At 33.8% G+C, this 21,645-nt stretch overlaps 3 protein-coding genes across 4 annotated transcripts; 1 reads left to right on the plus strand and 2 right to left on the minus strand.

Annotated features, from left to right (window-relative positions):
* Positions 1-4,935: 4,935 nt before the first annotated feature.
* Positions 4,936-5,776, minus strand: LOC131599201 (uncharacterized). The gene is made up of 3 exons (XM_058871649.1): positions 5,357-5,776; positions 5,129-5,299; positions 4,936-4,959 (listed from the first exon to the last, which is right to left on the minus strand). Exons 1-3 carry the CDS (start codon positions 5,774-5,776, stop codon positions 4,936-4,938), a joined length of 615 nt encoding a protein of 204 aa, XP_058727632.1.
* A 3,954-nt stretch (positions 5,777-9,730) lies between these two features.
* On the plus strand, positions 9,731-14,734 carry LOC131645189 (thiamine biosynthetic bifunctional enzyme TH1, chloroplastic-like). Its single transcript, XM_058915852.1, has 10 exons — positions 9,731-9,871; positions 9,948-10,256; positions 10,335-10,409; positions 10,664-10,739; positions 10,838-10,913; positions 11,600-11,734; positions 12,161-12,225; positions 12,370-12,497; positions 12,667-12,923; positions 14,036-14,734. The coding sequence occupies exons 1-10, from the start codon at positions 9,806-9,808 to the stop codon at positions 14,565-14,567; spliced, it is 1,719 nt and encodes a 572-aa protein (XP_058771835.1). The 5' UTR covers positions 9,731-9,805; the 3' UTR covers positions 14,568-14,734.
* A 221-nt stretch (positions 14,735-14,955) lies between these two features.
* Positions 14,956-18,000, minus strand: LOC131645190 (serine/threonine-protein kinase SRK2A-like). Of its 2 annotated transcripts, none has more exons than XM_058915853.1 (9): positions 17,707-18,000; positions 17,447-17,521; positions 16,850-16,951; positions 16,460-16,513; positions 16,262-16,354; positions 16,082-16,174; positions 15,741-15,845; positions 15,566-15,664; positions 14,956-15,477 (listed from the first exon to the last, which is right to left on the minus strand). In XM_058915853.1, exons 1-9 carry the CDS (start codon positions 17,824-17,826, stop codon positions 15,163-15,165), a joined length of 1,056 nt encoding a protein of 351 aa, XP_058771836.1. In that variant the 5' UTR covers positions 17,827-18,000; the 3' UTR covers positions 14,956-15,162. The 2 variants fall into 2 exon arrangements, with proteins under 2 accessions (XP_058771836.1, XP_058771837.1); XM_058915854.1 differs by having other exon boundaries at positions 16,850-16,959; positions 17,707-17,742.
* Between the last annotated feature and the right edge of the window lie 3,645 nt (positions 18,001-21,645).

Here is a 21,645-nt window from a genome sequence, read left to right on the forward strand (position 1 = left end):
ATATAAGATTCGAGTAAATATACAAACAAAATCTAACACAAAAGACATAGACAGAGAAGAGATAAACCAAACATCTTGGGGGTTGTCAACTCCGATTGATGAGAAATCCATCTCCAGTCATCCAAGTGCACGACCTAGTGTTGTTTTCTAAGCTAATTCTTCCTAAGAACGAAGGTGATGAAGTTTGGGTAAAAAATCCCCCCAAAAACATAATCCTAAAATGTTACAAATGAAAGAATCTAAAGAGAAATTTACATAGGCTCGGTAAGCGAGCCACACTTATTACACAAAATATCTAGTACAGTAAAGATAATCTCGCTTAGCGAGATGACTTCGCTAAGTGAGCTCTGAAAACTCTACATCTCTATTTTTAGTTCATGGAAGCGCGCTTGGAGTCTGCTTAGCGAGCTTCTGCAGAATTTTCATTTTATTCCTCCAAAATTGAGAAATCGAAGTCGTGCCTTCGACACTTTATTCCTTGAGGCTCCGAGATGCATAAATACTTAGAAAACAAAGGAAAATCTATCAAACGGTACACAAAACGAATGAAAACTCAAGAATACGAATATTTACATAAAATTTTGGATTTTATTACAAAAAATATAAGAATATAATCGATAAGTGCCACAAATATATACTCAAAATAACGATATTTTGGCACATATCAAACTCTCCCTAACTTGAAACTTTGTTTGTCCTCAAACAATGTCAAATAACACAAAGAATCAAAAGTAATAAACCAAAGCATCGTGAATCAACAAGTTTAGAAAACCAAAAACAAATGCATGGCTCAATACAAAAACGTATACACAAAGTAAATACTTACCACTATCCTACAACGACAACACGTAAACGAAACAAATCTTAAGTACAAAAATCATGCTAACATTCTAAAACATTACAAGCTCACATCATGAATCACACCTAGCAAAAATTCATCAATGGATGAATAACACACAAAGGTGAAGGACTTTTAACACTCATCCAACAATCTTGCAAGCAAAAGATTAAACTATGCACTCATCCAAAAATCACATTGAAGATACAAAATCAAGAATCACAAGGGCTTTTCAAGGTTATGATTTGACTTGGTTAACAAATAACGGATAGGTTCTAAGGCTAATCGAAACAAAAACTTGCCTAAACCTAAGGGAGTGATCAATCCACCAAAGATTCAAACAACAAAATTTTGGTCAAACTTCTTTCTTATTTCAAGTTGTCACAACCAAAGCACCATACTTATTACCACAATTATTCCATACTCTTTTCTTTTTGTTTTTCAAAACTTTTTCACTTTTTTCTTTCTTTTTATTTTCTTTCTTTTCACATTTTTTTCCTTTTCTTTTCAATCTCATAGCAACTAACCACAAGTGTACAATCATTTTCTCCCCAACTTGAATTCAACCATATCATCATGTATACTCCCTACTTTCTAAGACAGGGTAAAAATTCATACCAAAAATCATGGTTGAGGGTTCAATAAAAAAAAAGAATCAACATCCATGCAAAAATGAAAACTAAACAGACAAAGATAAGCATTTAGCGAAAACAACATGGACATTGACAAAAAGCTCAAAGAGGTTAACAAATCCTCACACACTCACAAGGTAAAATGACTATTTGGCTAAGGTGGTTGTGCTCAAAATGAAACAAAATGCCTTGATCCTTTTCATGTTTTATTAAATCAACATACACAAAAGATTAAGCATAATAAAATCCAATTAAAACAAAGATTGTGGCCTCCAACATATATGAACAATGGAAAATTTCCTCACATTGATGGTTTGGAACTGAAGTGATTCAATCAACAAGCAAGTGATGCAAAAGAATGAATGACATGGTATTTTTACAAATGAAAAGTTTCCTAAACATGCTATGCCATAGAGCAATAATTGAGTACCTTAAATGGTACAACTTCAAAAACAATATCCTACCACACATCCGCAAGTTGAAACACTCAAGTTTTGAAAAATCACCTAAAAAATCTTCAATTACCGGATCAAAATTTGAGTCCAAACAACCAACAAAAGAATTAGAAAAATAAAACTAGTATCTACTACTAAATAACCTTGGTGAGAGTGTGAAAAAGGAGTGAACCAAGTGGAATAGGAACCCCACTGATACAAAGCAAGAAAACTGAATTTTTCTGTGCTCGCTAAGCAAGCTAGACCTTGCTAAGCGATGATAGTAAAACTCAGAAAAACCATAACAGAATTTGGTGTTTCAGCTCTCTCTACTTCACCCAAATACCTCTTAAACGTAAAAATAAATAAAATTTACAACCGTTGGAATGCCTCCCAACAAGCGCTTGTTTTGCGTCGTTAGCTCGACGCCTTTATTGTTTCAGTGTTTGGCAAGTAACCTCCTCTTGTCACGCCATGGTGACGTCTCACCACACAAACCTAAAGAAAGTGTCCTAACCAACCACTCAACCAACGTTACGGGTACAAATATATACAACGATTATACGAACATGAAAGAAAACACAAGTTTACTATTATGTACACAAACACATATGCACAAGTGTGGAACACATACAACTATTATCATACAAAAAGATAAAAGTTGGTGAATGTTGGATACGCAAGTTGAAAAGTGAAGATTTGTAATTAAAGAGCTAATCTGAGATCAACATGTTTCACCAACATTCACCAACAAAAGTATACTTATATGTAACATATACAAGTAAACATGTATATATATATATATATATATATATATATATATATATATATATATATATATATATATATATATATATATATATATATATATATATATATATATATATATATCCACACACGTGAAACTATACAATATATATGTTATATACAAAGCTCAAAACCACGAAAACTATTGTGATGCAATTCAAACAACCATCCCCAACAACAACGCCATTTTGTTGAAGCAGGCATAGCGACAAGCAACAAAAGTTTTGGAAATATTCTTCTGGGATTTATCGTATCCACAGAGATGGTGGAATGCCATTCACAAGTTTATATGGTTTCGAACTCGGGTTAAATTGAACAAAAGATAAAAAGATTTATACTGGAAAAAATAAACATATTCTTCAAAGAGAAATAACTTATCAAGCATGCAAATATACTCACTCGTCTCAGACTTAAACTTAAACTTATTGACCAGTTGCACTCAACCTACGATACTCTTCATTACCATCACGTGTCTCTCACATCAGCGTCCATCTCTGGAGCACCTATAAGATCAACTTACAACCAAGGTAATCTCTAACGCAAAGCTGCGAGAACATCCGTATTCTCGCGTCGGCGATATCTCGCACGCCTCTTTAACACAAAAGCATTAAGCTTCAACACACAAGTGATTGTCAGCTCTAAATATATCTCTAGAGTTTAGAAAATAACACAAATCTATCCCTAATCAGATTCTGTGAAGTTTATCTTTAAAGCAACACAAATCCTTAACATAAATGCAAAAAGATTAAGGAAGATAACAATAACGATTCATAAAGCAAGTTTTATATAATTCCACGAGCGATAAATATACATAAGATTTGAGTAAATATACACACAAAACCCAACACAAAAGACAACACAAAACCCAACACAAAAAACATCTCGCGGGTAGTCAACTCCTATTGATGAGAAATCCATCTCCGATCATCCAAGTGCATGACCCAGTGTTATTTTCTAAGCTAATTCTTCCTAAGAATGAAGGTGATGAAGTTACAAAAGTTGTGAAGTTAATCATCAAGTTATATCTTAGCAAAATGGTTAAAATGATGTGGTTAATTTGATGTCAGTGTGAGAATTATGCAGTAAATTTTTGTGACCATTGCTATGACACGATCATAAAAAACGTGTCAATTATATGATGTGCATGTTGTAATTATTATTGTTTGTAGATTCCAACTACTTTACGTTAACTTTGATGTGCACAACAATTTAATATATATGTGATAAAATCAGAAGGGGCTCATAACAATAGATAATGGTAGTAATGAAAATTTGCACAACAACAAATCATCACCATTTTCTGCACAATCTTGTAAATTTTGTGTGGTTTTTTCTACAACTTGGGACCACCATTTGCAGCTTTGTAGATTAGTTAGTTTATTGAAACATTAGAAAGCAACAAAACGACCGCCATTAAAGAATTAAAACACAGAAAACTAAAATCTAAATCACAAATCATAACACCATAAATGATAAACATTACGAAGAAGAATATAAAACACATAATAAACTACCACCAATGATAAACCATCAAATCATAAACAACGTAAATATATCACAGTATTATCATAAAGTAATCATTCAAATATATCACATGTGAATTGAAATGTTAACCATTTGAAAAGTTGACTGATTTTGTTTTTCTAAATAGATGTTCATATAACATTGTGAACGTGATTTAAGCACCAACATCCAAATTTTCATTTTTGACATCTCTGCGACCTTAAAATAAACAATTATTATTAAAACATCAACAATAAATAACAATCAATCTTTAAAATAGGAAGAGAAATGCTATCAAGTGTATTTATCATATATGATGAAATATGAACCTTTATGAAAACTGGTTGTTGAGCTTCATCATTCCTACATGATAAAGTAAGTGAGCCAGTGCGCAATAGTTATATATATATATATATGTGTGTGTGTGTGTGTGTGTGTGTGTGTGTGTGTGTGTGTGTGTGTGTGTGTGTGTGTGTGTGTGTGAAAAAATCAACAGGGACTTATAATAATAGATAATGGTAATAATGGAAATACTCATAACAATAAATCATCACCATTTTCCGCACAATCTTGATAATTCTACGTGGTTTTTTCTTGTAACTTGGGACCACCATTTGCAGCTCTGTAGATTGCAGTGGCGGAGCCAGAAAAATTATAGAGCCCGGGCAAAAATTTAAGAACCGCAGATTCACATTGTATATAATATATAAATAGTCATCAATCAAAATAAAAGAGACTCGTCACTCTGTCAACAAAAAAAATGTTTAAAACAAAAGAAATAAACATAAACTTACAATACCGAGTTAAATAAAATTGCGAGGCAAGTGTCCTTTCCGAGTCTTCTTTGCGGTGAATGTTCGAATAATATCAATATCATCAAGTGACTTGAATATTTCCCGCTCAGTGTAACATACCATCAAGTTGTTGAACCATACATCGTTGATCTTATTGCGCAATTTAGACTTGATAATCTTCATTGCTGAAAAAGCTCTTTCAACGGATGCTGTCGACACCGACAATATCAAAGATAACTCAATAAGTTTATAAACCAATGGAAATACCGAATGTTTCTCAGTTTGAACCATCTTCATAGCCAAACTTTGAACATCTTCACAAGTGGAAAATGAAGCATTTCTTCTCACTTGAAGCACATAAGTTTCAAGTTGATCCCTAATTATTCCTCGGTCGTCATCAGAAAAGTCTGCATGATAAATATTAGCAAGACGAGCAAGTTTATCAACATCAAACTTGGAGAAAGAGTTCTTCGGTTCGAGACATGAGAAGCAATCAAGTATCATGTTACTTCCTTCACTAAAGCGGTGATCCATCTCCACACATATTTTATCAATAGCAACATAAAAAATTTCTGCACGGTAATGATGAAGATTAGTGATAGTCCTCCCTTCTGCTATTGAACGACCCCGAACCGGTATTTTGTCATCCATATTTGGTACCGGAATACTTTTAGCAACACAAAGTCCTTGGACATCAGTAAAAAAATTATTCCAACCATTCTCTCTCATTGTGCTCAACCGAGCTTTGACAACGTCAACTAACTCCATGGCATTCACAATATTAAGATCTTATCTTTGCAATACATTTGAAAGCTCATTTGTAATACCAAACAACTTTAACATTAACATTAACCTTAAAATAAAAGCAAATGTAAAGCTCTCCATTTTTTCTATCAAACCTGCTGCTTGAGATGGTCCACGTCCATCTTCATCAACCATACTAAGCTCATTTGCAATTTTTTTAGTTTAACATTAATTTGTTCCGTGGGTGCATATACATAACTTATATTTAACATTGTTTAAACGGCTCCGTAAATGCACCTACGAAACCATTCAACGTTAAATAAAAAAATATTTTCCTAGATACACTCCGGAAACGAAGGCAAAAATGAAATTTTGCCACGTACCTAAAAGTATTATGTGGTGAACTGAGACTAGGGATGACAATGGATACCTGGACACGGATACTAGTCTCCTGCTATTTGCCCCATTTAATAAATATGATATTCATACCTACCCATACTCGTGTGAGTATCCGCCAAATGGGTATTTGTAGCAACCTGCCTAAAAAAATAAAGTTTTTAGAGTCGCCACCTATTCTGAAGGGCGAATAGGAAACCCTACGCAGTATAGAGATCGGGGTAAGATACTATATTCAGGTCGAGGGAAGGTGTTAGGCACCCTCAACCCTTTTTTAAAGGCTAACATTTCAAAGATAAAGGTTTATGTCAAAGTTTATAGCTAAGGAATTGAATAGGGGGAAAATTGAGATTTTAGGGAGGGGGACTCGCCTTGTTGCCAAGTGCCTACGTATCTCCTTATGGAGAATCAGAGTCAACGTAGTTCGGGGGACGGGTTGTATGCCCTTTGAGTTTGAAATTTGATTTGAAGATGGTTTAAAGGCTTTTTGATTGGCCCAATCGTAGTTTTTTTGAATAAGGATAAAAATCCCCATATTTGATTTGTTTTGAATATTTTGGGCGCACAACCCTGATTTAACTTTGTACTATTAACCGCAACGATCAATAGATTCGATCGCCATAGTTAACAGATTGGAAATTATATCGTTACCAATTTTAATCAATTAATTTGATTAGTACTAATAACGAATTAGGATATTTTTTATGAATTTATAATAATTAGTTTGTATCGTTACCCCTCGTAATCGATTTATTCGATTAAAAAGAATAACGAATTAGGATTAGAAAAAAAGACGAGGTTAATCATCACCACTAATAAGATAGTTGCAACCATTTAACCAAATATAATTTAATTGCATTTTAATTAAATAATATTTTAATTAAAATTATTATTGACCATAGCGATTAATTGATTTAATCGGCACGAACAACAAATTAGAACTTTTAATATGAATATCATATAATAATCTATTTATAAAAAATAATTATTATATAAATAATATATTAAAGGGAATTAATTAAAACATATAATTAATTAAAATTAATTTAGTTTATTAGGGTTTTGATTCAGTGTGATTGTCACTAGGGCGCATGGTATAGAGACTAAATCTGGGGCGTATGATCTAAGCCGAGATGTAGGATTATTGGTCAGATTAAGAGGGATTATGGTACTCTTTTCAGACGCGCGTGCATTGATCAAGGATAAGCTTCTTATGAAAAAATAATGTTGGAGGGAGGGTTCAAACCTGTGACCCTCCACTCCCATGTGCGCTTGTTTACCGCTAGACCAAACGCGCTGGATTGTTTAATAGACGCTTGCATAGGATAAAATATGAAACAAGAGAATCAAATGGAAAAAAAACGCGCGCGAATTCAAACGCACGAACCAGACGATGACAGCGCGTCATCTTCCCCAAAGCACCTGCAAAAACTCTAATTTTGTTTGCTACGATTTTGCTATACAATATTTCGTAGCTATTAGACCTGTAAAATAGCGATTAGGCCCTCCACCCACATAAATGTTTCGCACCCCTCCAGAATCACTCGTATCAACCTCGTGAATGCACATATGCCCTCAATTTGACCCAATTTACTCCTAACGCAAAGCCCCTAATTAAACCTTAGAAAACTCACATCAGGCATTAATGGCAAAACACAATTAAAGCATGCAAACTCCACGAAACAAGTCCAGAAACGATCGAAGCATTGAACCAAACAATAATATGCAATTAGATTCTAATGTAGATGCTTGTATTGTCCAGATCGAAGAGGTTTTGGAAGTGACTTACCTTGGCAAATATGAGGCAATTCTGGGGGTGTTGAAGCAGAGTAGCGATCCCAATAGCTTCAGAATCCCTTGATGAATCTGTTGCAATGCCTGAATCTTCTTGAAAGCCTCCAATTCCTTGAAATCGAATTTGAGTTCTTGGAGCTTTTTTTTGTTCTTGCACTCTTGCCTCTGGTCCCAATCTTTCGTCCCCTATTCCATTGGTTTGCCTTTACTACTTATAGGGAAGGGAATTAGGTTAACAAAGATAGTCCAAAGCCCTTCCAATCCAATCTTGTAGATTTGAGAGATTTGATTTATTTCTTGAATGGAAACTTTCTTTTCTTGCCAAAATTATATCAATCCCCTTCTAATCAAGTTGTGCACGAAAATTGGGATATATTTGATCATTAATGTTGATTGGAAATCACCAAAATATATTTTCTACCAAAATATTTGATTTCCCATTTTTCTAAATCATTAAAAATCAATTTTAAATGAAATAAAATGGTATAAAGTCAAATAAAAATGATATTATTCATGGCATGTGCTTTGGATAACTTATGGGCCAAGTTTAAGTCATAAAAGTATGGGCCTATTTGCAAGAAATCCAATTTGAACCTTCTTATTTCACATTTTGCCTCCAAAAATCACCCAACTTTGATCAATCATATCTCACTCAATTTTTAAGCTATGAGGGAGTTCTAAGACTTTTTGGAAACCTCAAGAGGTCCTCTATAAGCCACTTTGGAATATATTTTTCATTTGGAGCTTTTATCTTGATCATATCTCCTTTGAAAAAAAACTACTTTTGAAGGATGCTTGAAAAGGACCTGTAATCTTTTGCACCATACCTCTCAAATGAAGCACTTCTAGCCCTGGCTTGTGAGAGGCAAAGTTGTAGAGAATCCAATGTCCTTCAAAATAGGATTTGAGTGGGGAATTTTTGATGTTCCATGTGAAAGTTATGTCCGGTCAAAGTTGGGTTGACTTTCTCCTAAGAAACCCTAATTTGAACCTTTTTGTATTTGTTCATCTCTGAGTTTCTATTAGTGGAATCATGATCATTCTTTGATCAAATGATGGTTATGCACCTCTATACTTGATGTTTGTCCAATGAGCATAGGTTTGAATCATGCTTTGGTTATAGTTGACCTTTAGGTTTGGATCAGTTGACTGTGGATCTTGGGATTGTTTGAGCAAAGCTTTGGAATTGAATCTTGAACTTTGAATCATTGTAAATGGAATATGGAAGGCAAATTTTGGGGTATGACAGTATCCATGGATTTTAAGATATCCACGAGTATTAACGGATATCCATAAATATTATTATTTAAATATTTTTTAAAGAAAATATATAATAATTTGTTTTATTTATATTAAAGACAAAAAATATTTTTAAATTCAACCCATAATGATAATAACAAAACTCAACCAGATTCATTTTATTTCTTCTTTTATTAAGTAAATAAATTTAACAAAATAATAATAATTACATATTCAACTAAAAATAATTTTAATAATATAATAATAATAAGAATAACTTTATATTAAACAAATTAATATTTAATTAATTTTATTAATTATAATAGATATAAATATTCACCGATACGAATATCATCAAATTCATATTTGTATTCGTAAAAAATAAATAATTCGAATATAAGTTTTTTTTTTTTCATCCCTAATTGAGATATGACTCATTCTATATCATCTAACTATATTAAATCCTTTGGTAAAAAAAAAAAACTATATTAAATGATTATTGTCAATTAAAATAAGAATGAGGTAGTGTTAAAAGAAAATTTGACTAAAGTGACATAGTACAACGAACTCAACTTATCATGCATCCACTTTAATTTAATGTGACCGGGCAGGAAGGGAGTTTGCATGCGTGAATTGAATTTGAAGTTTATGGCCACCGCTCACTTCCTCTGTTTCCATCTTCATCCTCAGGTAAAGTAAACCCACTTCATCCTCTTTTCACCTTTGAATTTCAACTTTTTCACCATTTTTCTTCTCGCTCTCCCAGATTACTCCGCCGCTACTATCTAAACCTGTCGTCAAGAATTTTTGGAATTGCAACACCGATTCAACCAATCGTCCAACTTCTCATTTTCTCAAAATGCAATTCCAACCTAATTCAACTTCAATTTCAACTCCAACTCCTATTATCTCTCAATCTCAACTCAACAAAATTCCACATGTGCTCACTGTCGCCGGTTCTGATTCCGGTTCCGGTGCCGGAATTCAAGCTGATCTCAAAACCTGTGCTGCTCGTAGGGTTTACTGTTCCACTGTTATCACTGCTGTTACTTCACAGAACACTCTCGGAGTTCAGGTCACTTCTCTTTCTCACCGATTCTTTTTCATTTTCTTTTTCATCATTACTATTTCTCAATTCTGTTGCAATTGTTAGGGTGTTCATGTGGTGCCTGAAGATTTTGTTGCACAGCAGTTAAACTCTGTGCTATCTGATATGAATGTCGATGTGGTTAGTCTTTTAATTATATACTTATTAACACAGACACCGGAAACACACGATACTGACACACTGACACTTCCACGTCGACGCTGATAATAATATGAAAAATAAATTAATTAAATGTGATCACAAGTGTCGGTGTTGGTTTCGGACACTAACACTGACAAAACTATTTTCAGAGGTGACGGTGTTACAGAGGTTAATACTTAATACTGGTCAATGATAGTTTTTCCTTTTCTGAATGAAGTATGCTATGTTTCTAGGTAAAAACAGGTATGCTACCTTCTCTTAGTGTGGTGAAGGTTCTTTGTCAGAGTCTTAAGAAGTTTCCTGTCAAAGGTATTCTTCACTTGAACGAAAGTTTCTATTATGTTTATTCATTTGCGAATTTGTGATTGGAGTGACTTATGTGATGGATTTGTTTTTGTTGAAGGAAGCTCTTGTGGTTGATCCTGTAATGGTGTCTACTAGTGGAGACATACTTGCCAGTTCTTCTGTTCTTGCTGGATTTCGGTATGAACTTTTGGTTTTGAACCTGAACTATGCTGCATCTGTATGGCATTAATTTTTTTTATACTCTTCAGTCTTTATGATAGAGATAGGGGTTGTAATGTGAAGCCGAAAGTGTGGAGGGTCTATGTGAGGAAGAATAAAAAAGGAAATGATGAGGTGTCAACCAATGTAACTGAGTTTCCTTACTTGTGAGTAAGGGGAAAAGAGAATCTATTTTATTAAAGAGGGAGGGGGGAAGAGAGGTGTATCCAGAAAGTTTGTTAAATTTGTTTAGGAAGAGAGCCCCTGTTTCTCTGAAGGAGCACTGCTCTTGGAAGCTTGGGAATATTCATTCCTTTGCTGAATTTATCCTTAAATCAAGATTACACCCCCTTTGCACTCCATTATTGTTTCTGTATTTTACCGTGTCTTCTATTTTCCTATTACATCACAGCTTGATTTAAATACTATTCACTATTAGAGATCCTCTGGTTGTGTAGTCTTCTTATGCATAGTTTTTTTCCAACAGTTTCTGTCTGCTGATGTTATTGTTTTTAACGGAATGCTATAATATTATGTTTAAAAGTTAGTTTTATTTTCACTCTCGATCGTACAACACTAGATACATGGATATTTGATAGAAATAATTTTTTATTAATAAAACTGTAGAGTATTGATTGTGCTTATATCTGTGTTTCTGAATGCAGGGAGGAGCTGCTTCCCATGGCTGATATTGTAACTCCAAATATTAAAGAGGCGTCAGCTTTACTTGGTGATGTGCCAATGAATTCAGTTTCTGACATGCGTACTGCTGCAAAATTGTTACATGATTTGGGTCCTAGGTTTGTTGCTGTTTAATGTATTGTAGTTTTTAGTTGTAGTCAATCTAAATCATGTTTTATAATCATCAGAGAAACCTCTCCAACAGAAGGCACTGCATTTTATACAAATCTCATAGAAAGCATAAGTTCTAATGATGAAGTTTGATAATCTCTAGGAAATAGTGTGGTTGTTTGATTCAATATCTACCATGGTCCGATTGACCCGAGAAGTACTTTTTGGGTGTTGTTTATATTGAGCCGCTCATAGTGCACTGTTGTTTATAATGGTGCTGACTAATTGTGTTTGCTTTATATTAGCAGAGATTTCTGCTGGTGTTGTATGTTCAAGTGTGATTGATTGTATGAACAGATGCCACAAAATTAATTTTTTAAAGACTCCCAACTTGAGAGTACTGTGTTTTTACATATAATCAATTTTCATTGCAGGAACGTACTTGTCAAAGGCGGGGATCTCCCTAATTCTTCAGACGCTATTGATGTATTTTTTGATGGTAAGATTAAAGTCTTTAATTCTCGAGACACAATAGCCAAAGGAAATCTCCGTAATGTAAACAACTTTTTTGTTTTACTAATTGTTATGAATATCCCAATCTATATTAAAAATGAACTCCATTTCCCGGTCTTGCGTTTTGCAGGTCAGGAATTCTACGAGCTTTCTTCACCGCGTGTAAATACTCGCAATACTCATGGCACTGGATGTACTTTGGCATCATGCATTGCAGCAGAGCTGGCAAAAGGTTCATCAATGCTTTCAGCGGTCAAGGTTTGTTCAGTTGTCTCAATTCTCTTAAATATTGGAGGACCTAATTTTCAATGATCATTATTCTTCTCTCTCCTAGTTACTTTAAAAATACTTTAGAGTAGAGCAAATGAAAGTAAAAAAATAGAATGTATTATCGTTCTAACACTTGCACATATATGGACTCTGGCAGATAGCTAAACGTTTTGTCGAGTCTGCTTTAGATTATAGCAGAGACTTGGTTATAGGAAATGGAGCCCAAGGCCCTTTTGACCATTTTTTGGCATTTAAGAATATCAGCCAGAACTCTCGTAGGCAGGATAGGTTCAATCCCAATGACTTATTTCTATACGCCGTAACGGATTCACGCATGAATAGGAAGTGGGGCCGTTCTATTGCTGAAGCAGTTAAGGCGGCCGTAGAAGGGGGTGCTACCATCGTCCAAATAAGGTTTGTTACATGTTCTTTTTTTTAGTATACTGATAGTTGTGATGCATAGTCAATATTTGACTTAGTTTTTCATATTTTCTTCTCTTATGTCCCCTCCCCCACTTAAAAAAAAGCATAGTGCAGAGTCAGATGCTCAATTTCTGGCCTAATTAGTTGAACTTCAGTTGACAATATTACACCAAACATCCTTTACTACTATTGTGGGTCCATATTTCTTTTTTCATCTATGCTCCCTCCCTAAAGTGTATGCTATATCCTACTTGTTTCTTGCTAAGGATACCTGTCTTATATTTCATTTGTATTACTGCATATGCATCTTGTTGGAAGTAAGTTATGCAAACTGTTAAGAAGTGTGGTTAGGCCTAACTCAACCCTACAAAACCGGCTTGTAGGGTGAGGATTGCCCCCACTTATAAGGACATGTTCAGGCCATATATTGTCCAATGTGGGACTCTTAACACACCCCCTCACGTCCAGGACTAGACAACTGGAGCGTGGAAATAAATGGTGGGTGGCCCGATAACGGAAACCATGGAAGGTGGCCCACCGGATCTTAAACGATGCTCTTGATACCATGTTAAGAAATGTGGTTGGGCCTAACTCAACCCTACAAAACCGGCTTGTAGGGTGAGGATTGCCCCCACTTATAAGGACATGTTCAGGCCATATATTGTCCAATGTGGGACTCTTAACACAAACTTCACTGTGGTGCTGTCTGTAACTTTTTGAAATCAACTATGGTAGTAACCATGTTCTCTGTCTGTAACTATTTGAAATCAACTATGGTAGTAACCATGTTCTCTGTCTGTAACTATTTGAAATCAACTATGGTAGTAATCATGTTCTCATCCTCTTCCTTTGGTTTTATCTTAACTAGCCTTAACCAAACTATCTCTTGTTGGCCATTTAATCTCGTCTCTTGCTTGGAAAAATATATTGTCTCATAGTTGAAGTAATGTTAGACTATCCTTTAAAGGAAAGCAATCCCATGTGACAATAATTCCTTTTTTTCTTGATTACCAAATCATATAGTGAATTCTCATATCACCGAATTACTTGACCAATGCCTTGTAATTCATATTGCTTTTTTTCCACTTGTATTTCTCTTCCAGGGAAAAGGACGTTGAGACACGGGACTTTGTTGATGCTGCCAAAGTATGCCTTGAAATATGTCGATCGTATGGAGTACCTCTGCTCATAAACGACCGTATAGATGTGGCCCTTGCTTGTGATGCAGATGGTGTTCATATTGGCCAGTCTGACATGTCTGCACATCTTGCCAGAACTCTCCTTGGTCCTGAAAAGATAATTGGAGTATCATGCAAGACACCAGAACAAGCACATCAAGCATGGATAGATGGTGCTGATTACATTGGCAGTGGTGGTGTATATCCCACCAATACAAAGGCTAACAATCGTACTATAGGCTTAGACGGGTTGAAAGAGGTATGCAAGGCCTCTAAATTGCCTGTTGTTGCAATTGGTGGCATTGGTATGTCAAATGCAGGCGCTGTAATGAAACTCGGTGTACCAAGTCTCAAAGGGGTTGCTGTTGTGTCTGCTCTATTTGATAGGGAATGCATTTTGACTGAGACAAGAAACTTGCACGCCGTAATTAGTGAGGCAGCATTGTTGCCACAGTGAACAAACTGCAGTGCAAGAGGAATTTAATTTTATTAAAGGAGTGCTTAGTGAAGAGTCCTAATTGTTTTCATCTTCAATGGAAATGCAAAATTTCAGAAGATTCTTTGCAGACCATGCTAAACTTGTAAATGCAAATTTTGAATAAAATGAATGTGTAATGCTCAATACCTGGGCTGTACAACATCATCTTTGGTTGTCCATAGGTTTGCCTATGTTCAGTACATGCTTGAATCATAGCAAGAATTGGTGTTCAGGGACTTAGTTACAAGATTACGCATATTCGACCATAAAAAAACAGTTAAGGGATGAAAAGTGAAAACAAAACCTGGCTTTCTTTACCATACAAAAAAAAGCATACAAAGAAGAATATGATGGAGCACAAAAAATATAACTTAATACTTATAATATAGTCACAACTAACAAACTTGTACAATGTTTAAAATAATTTACAGCCTTTATTTAAATATTATGTTCTATGAAGAAAACTGAATTTTATACATGAGAACAAAACACACCTACCCTAATTGAACTTAACCAAAGAGCAAGGGAAACCAATAATCTATTACTCTATCTAAAAATAAACATTTCTTTGTTATTAGTTGAAATTGAATTCTCCACTTTCTTGCACCTCCTTGACTCTCTTTTCATATTCATCTTCTTCCACCTCAGCCTCAGCTTCTTTTGCTTCATCGTCGTCTTCTACTCCTCCCCAGCCAAACCCTCCAATCGACCTAGACACTTGAGGCGGGGATTTAGCTTCCTCAACAATACTCATAATGTCTTCAATGCTCTGAAGAGAATAAGTTGGATTTTCTTTTTTGTAGTAAACAGCTTGAGCCATTTCGGTCAATTCTCGTGGCAAGTTCTTCAAAAACCACGGATGAGACTTGATTTCCTTAATGCTGATTCTCTGCAGTAAATCAAAACACACAACAACATCTTCATATATAAACACAAATAACTCTATAGTTCTGTTAAACAACATCGGCTGTGCATACCCTAGCTGGACTTGCCACGAAAATGTGAGACAGCAGATGTTTACAATCTTCAGATATGTGAACATAATCCGGAATCTTGTATTGAATAGCCATAATTTTCTGTATATGAATATAAGAGTCAGAAAGAATACATGTTTTATAAACCTATATATTAAGATGATGGCAAGAAGATTACATTAATGGTTTTCCTGAAATTCTTGGGATCATCTTGGTCCTCAAATGGATATGCTCCCACCAGCATTACATAAAGAGTCACTCCACATGACCATACATCTGCCAACTGAACAGGGATTCAAAAACAATACAGAAGAACTAAGAAAATGAGAACATTGTTAATGCCACAAAAACATCATAGAAGAACTACTAAGAAGAGAACATAATTATCGCCAAAGAAACAGAACAGAAGAACTAAGAAAATGAGAATATCATTTAACATATACAACACGAAAAGTATCTTTGTTGAACCCTCCTTACACATTTTAAATCTTATTCGATGCAAGAAGCTGAACTATTTACCTTTCCGTCATATTCTCTACGTGAAAGAACCTCTGGTGCTATGTAAGCGGGAGTTCCGACTGTTGATTTAGGTCTAGAATGCAGCAGAGAGGACTATAAAAACAAATTGTTGTCAGAAGAAAAACCAAAATCGCAAATTTATTCAAAGTATTTGACATTGCAATCAACCCATAACCGAACCTTAGAATAACCAAAATCGCAAATTTTGAGCCGTGGGGCAGGGCTACCGTCCAATAACGTGTTCTCAAGTTTCAAGTCTCGATGGCAGATTTGCTGCAAAAGAGGGACAGTTACATATTAAAATAATCCCAAACAAGAAGCAAAAAAACAAATCATCAACATATTTGAAACAATATTAATAATGATTTGTAGATTTACCATGGAATGGCAGTAGCTAACTCCTGAGATGAGCTGCTGGAAGAAATATCGAGCCTGCAAAATTAGAAGATACAGACACATAAAAAACGAGAAACAAGTCATATAGAATATTTCAGAACTTGGTTGTTAAGAATGCATGAATGCTGTTTTGTGCCTTTAACAAGTAGGAAGGTGGGGAGTGTTTGAGTAACTCAACTCGTTAGAGCTAAGAATGAAAGGATCGAGGTTGAAACTCTAACACAGAGAATACTAACATCACAATAACAACTAATATACTAACATTTGCCTATAAAATAAAAAAAAAACTAAAACTAAGAAGTTGAAAAGAGAATGAAGAAGCTACATAGGAAGTTGTACAGAAATAGAGATAAGGAGGGAGAGGAAATGAACCTCATCTTCACTGAATCTTCCGGCAGAGACAATTCGCTCAAAGAGCTCCCCACCAGCAGCATACTCCATAACTATACCAAGATGAGTAGGAGTCAAAACCACCTGCAAAACTGAAATCTCATCTTAAACAAAACCCAAACCAAACAAAAACAACCTAGTGTATGTATATTTCCATTAGGTTTTGAAGTTCCAAATGTAGTTTTTTCCGAAATCGCACAACGATTCTAACAATACACCGCAAATACACGGTCTTTGAAGTTCTAAGTGTAGTTTTTTTCAAAATCGCAATTGCACTCACAATGATTCTGACAATTCAGTGTATGTTTGGTTTAACTTTTGGAAGAAGCAAAAACAATTCAAGAAGTGTAGAATTGATTTTAGAATGATTTTGAAGTGCTTGGCTAATAGAATTGATTCAGCCTCCAAAATTGAATAAAATTTGTAGCTTTTGAGAGTAAACATGATTTTTATATTGAAATTTACTGTTCAACTGAATTTTGCATAAAATTATGCTGAACATAAATCACTTTACATTCAACTCATTTTTAACCAGAATCAATTTAATAAAAATCAAGCACAACAAACATTCATACAAACCTCCTTGAAGCGAATAATATTCGGATGACGAAGACTTCTATGATTAATTATTTCCCTAGCAACATTCTCATCAATCTGAAAACACAAGAAAATATCAAAAAGCAAAGACACAAAAGCTAGATGACAAATACTAAGAATAATAAACAAAAGGATAAAACAAAACACGTGGTTTGTAATGTAAGAATTAAAGTTGTTAACTCAATTTAATATTTGAATTAAAAAAAAAAAAAGTGAAATTGAAAGTGAAAGGAGTAACCAACCTTGTGACCTCGTTGAATGAATTTCATGGCAACGAGTTCGTTGGTATCTTTGTGACGCATGAGTCTGGCAACACCGAAATTCCCAGAACCTATATCCTTAACCAGCTCGTATTTCTCCATAACGGAATCGAAAAGATCAATGAGAAATTGGGTAATTGAAAAGGTGGTGGATGAATGTGTGTTAGTTTCACGACATGATCATTCCTTTGTTGTTAAGATTTATATATCTATACGTAAAGTAATGTTAGGGGAATCTTTGTCAAATAGGTTAAGAATCAGATTAATATATTGTCCCAAAACGTGTTGATAGATGGGTTTTTTATTAGGGTCTAATTAGGTCAAATTACAATTTTAAATGTAGTATTAGGGTTTGGTTTGAGACGAGTTGAGTCAGCTGATATGATATCATGTTTATGTTATTCAAGAGGACTCAAGATGCCACATGGATATATTTGGATTGATCTAACGGAGTGGAGCAGACTGAAATAAAATTATGTTTTATTTTTTGGATTGATTAAAAATGAATCGGATGGAATGCATTTCATCTTATTCTATTACTTCCTATCATTTTTTATACTCTTTGATTTAGGCGGGATGACAAAATCTATTTATTCCGTCATGAAATATCTAAACATTGGAACAACATCTTTATTCCATTCCGCTCCACTTCATTCCGCTTTACGTCATTCCGCTCCGTTCATTTTACTCTCTCCAAACATAGTCTATATCTCACATGTTCTAATGATGAGTGTTATTACTCTTATGTCCTTATAAGTTTTTTTTTTTGTATTTGCTGGAAATTTTAAGAAATATCATATTTTTTTAAAAAAATTTGAAAACAATTATCGAATTTTTCAAAATAAATTCGTTAGATCATTTTCGATAATTCTTTTTTATATTATTAAATTTTTTAAAATTTTTGATAAATTACAGCACTTTTTAAAATTTATTAGAAGTTTCGATAAATTTTAAATTTTCTAATAGTATATATATATATATATATATTTTAAAATGATATGAGAATTTCATTTTTACCACCCCAAATTTGTTTATTGGCAATTTAGGAATTAAAAAAACTTGGGGGTGTCACATTTTTATGGTTAATTTAGACCAGTCACATTTTTTTAATATGATATAGAGACTTATTTAACCAATTGCTAAAAGATTTTCACTATGGTTTATCGTTTGTAAATTATAGAGTTGTGTTAAAAGCAATCACATTTTTTAACATGAGAAAATGTAGTTTAAAATTTAGGGTTAAATATCCTAGTGGTCCCTATAAATATAACACTTTTTACTTATAGTCCCTACAAAAAATTTCATTGAATTTTGATCCTCCAAAAATTTTCCGTCACTAATTTTGGTCCCTCCCGTTAGATTACTCTAACGGAGGCTTACGTGGCATGCCACATGTCACGCCACGTCAGTAACAGTCAACACTAAAGAAAAATAGACAGATTGCGGGGGTTTTAAACCCCTTTTAAATAACTTAAAAAACAATAATTTTAAAGCACCAATTCTCAGCATTGTCCTTCTTTTTTGCCTGAAATTTGAACCCCTTTATATACTTAATTTTTAAGCTTTATTATTATTGAAAAATTTGACCATGAATCTTGGATGATATGGGAAACACAACAGCAGCAAACCAAATTCAACTCTAATTCCTGTTCCGATTATGATGGCTTGGCTTCCCACAACAACAGCAAATATAGCTAGCACAAAAGACGTTTCCCATTTCAAACCTTAAAACAAAAGACCAGAAACAACACTTAAATTGAAAGAGAAGTCATTTTATCAATAAAAAATTAACAGAAACATGAATTACAAATAAGAAAAATAGCTTGTGATTTTGACAATAACACATTCAAGCTGTACTATATACTGCAGCATAACTAAAAATTATACAAGTATTGAAAGACTATACAAGATAAAAACTACAAGTTATGAAAGACTACAAGATAAAAACTATACTTGAAACTAATTGAAGTTTTGAAAGACGTTAAATTCTTAAAGTCATATTCAAATAAGTTTCGAGTCAAACATCCAACATTATACAGCAAACATCCAACATTAGTTTAGTCAAAAGTTGTTAAACTCACACCATGAACAACTTCAATTTCAAACAACACACATCAAACATTAATTTTCAGTCAAAATCACTAAACTCACAGTATGAACAACTTCAATATCTAACAGCAAACATCAAACATTAGTTCTACTTCATGCTTTTTCTAAATAATTTCATCAAACATGATCGGTGGTGGTTCGTGGTGGCTTGATGGCGTGGTGATGCTCATGGATGAAAAACGACGGACGAGGCGTTTGAAGACGAAATATTGGCAAACCCTAGCAGAGAGAGATTGTGATAGTGAAACAACAAATGGAACACTAAGTTATTCATTATGATGTGTTGGATTGTTTTGGGTTGACAAAGAAAGTGCAATTTGGACCAGGTAAATAACACAGCCAACCCATTGTCCAGCCCTAGGTTGGAGCATAGCTTTGGATAGAAGTCTTTGCCTCTGGTTATCATTTTCCTGCATTGTAGAGTAGAGCCTATGAGCTCAACTCTTTCATAAATAATATATAGTTTCATTATCTTGAATTCACTGCTTCCATAAGGTTCATTTGAACATTATACTTGCGTAATATATTCTCCTAAACCATCTTAAAGCTAGAGGTTAAATTCATCTGTACACCTAGCACGAACTGAAAATAGTTATATTTGGTTAGCTTTCAAATGTGTTATGACTTGTTTGCATGTGTCTTTCTTTTTCTTTGGTAGTTTAAATATCAGTGTTGTAGTATATATATTTTTTCTACCCTGCACAAAGTGTAGTTTTATCAGAACTAGGAAATATTTGATGCTAGTTTAGTTTTTAAGGTGCAGCATTGAACTCATCAAATTCTTGTCAAAATATTAAAGTAGACTTAAGCATAAACTACTTCAACTCCATGGATTTAATGTTAGAGTAAGCGGTACTGATTAGTCAAGCTAATGTGTTGTAATCCGTTATGCAAAAAATTTGGGTATTTCTTTTTCGGAAAATTGATGTGAAAAATATTGGGAATTGGTGCTTTAAAATTATTGTTTTTAAGTTATTTAAAGGGGGTTTAAAACTCCCGCAATCTGTCTTTTTTTTTAGTTTTGACTTTATCTGACGTGGCGTCATACGTGGCATGCCACGTAAGCCTCCGTTAGTGCAATCTAACGGGAGGGACCAAAAATCGTGACGGAAAATTTTGGAAGGACCAAAGTTCGACGAAATTTTTTGTAAGGACTAAAAGTGAAAAGTGCCATATTTATAGGGACTAAAAACTTATTTAACCCTAAAATTTATTGGACTAAATGTTATCTTATTTCTCTTATCCGAACTAACAACTATTTATCACTTATAAGTGGAAGTGGAGTAATCTTCATCTTGACAGATGTAACTAAAAATTGTAACTCTGTAAAAAAAAAAAAAAACTAAAAATTGTAACAAAATTTATTAAAAAGCATATAATAAACTATAATAACTATTTCTTTTACTAATAATAACGTAATAAATTTTGTGTTAGTGTGATAAAAATTAAATTTATTAATTTTGATTCAAAGGGTGGAAAATTCTAGAAAAGTTAATATAATATAGGGTCATGCTAACGAGTGCCCCAGGGGCACTGGTTAAGCATTCCAAATAAAGAAAATATTCAAGGTTCAATGTATTGAATACACAGAATATTCTTTAAAAAAAGTTAAACATTTATGTTTTCAATGCATTGAATACATATATTTTAGGTAAAAACATATCTTTTTACTTTATTAAATGATGCTTAAATTACTTTTTTAATCTCTTAACCAGTGCCCGGGGGCACTCGTTAGCATTACCCTATAATATATTAGTCTACAAAAATAATGTGAATTTTTTTTTTGAATAACAAGTTTTTAAAAAAAAAAAT

Source organism: Vicia villosa, linkage group LG1 (genome assembly GCF_029867415.1).
Source record: "Vicia villosa cultivar HV-30 ecotype Madison, WI linkage group LG1, Vvil1.0, whole genome shotgun sequence".
NCBI classification, from domain to species: Eukaryota; Viridiplantae; Streptophyta; class Magnoliopsida; order Fabales; family Fabaceae; genus Vicia; species Vicia villosa.

Excerpts from the sequence above, each read along its gene's own strand:
- LOC131599201 (XM_058871649.1), bottom strand. The coding sequence starts at position 5,776 with ATGGAGTTAGTTGACGTTGTCAAAGCTCGGTTGAGCACAATGAGAGAG. Across the intron at positions 5,300-5,356 it reads TTGAAACTTATGTGCTTCAA|ATGGTTCAAACTGAGAAACA; the intron begins GTGAGAAGAAAT and ends TTGGCTATGAAG. Across the intron at positions 4,960-5,128 it reads TATGGTTCAACAACTTGATG|AGTGACGAGTCTCTTTTATT; the intron begins GTATGTTACACT and ends TTTTGTTGACAG.
- LOC131645189 (XM_058915852.1), top strand. The coding sequence starts at position 9,806 with ATGCGTGAATTGAATTTGAAGTTTATGGCCACCGCTCACTTCCTCTGT. Across the intron at positions 9,872-9,947 it reads GTTTCCATCTTCATCCTCAG|ATTACTCCGCCGCTACTATC; the intron begins GTAAAGTAAACC and ends TCGCTCTCCCAG. Across the intron at positions 11,735-12,160 it reads TTACATGATTTGGGTCCTAG|GAACGTACTTGTCAAAGGCG; the intron begins GTTTGTTGCTGT and ends TTTTCATTGCAG.
- LOC131645190 (XM_058915853.1), bottom strand. The coding sequence starts at position 17,826 with ATGGAGAAATACGAGCTGGTTAAGGATATAGGTTCTGGGAATTTCGGT. Across the intron at positions 16,514-16,849 it reads GAAGATTCAGTGAAGATGAG|GCTCGATATTTCTTCCAGCA; the intron begins GTTCATTTCCTC and ends CTAATTTTGCAG. Across the intron at positions 16,175-16,261 it reads GCGATTTTGGTTATTCTAAG|TCCTCTCTGCTGCATTCTAG; the intron begins GTTCGGTTATGG and ends TTGTTTTTATAG.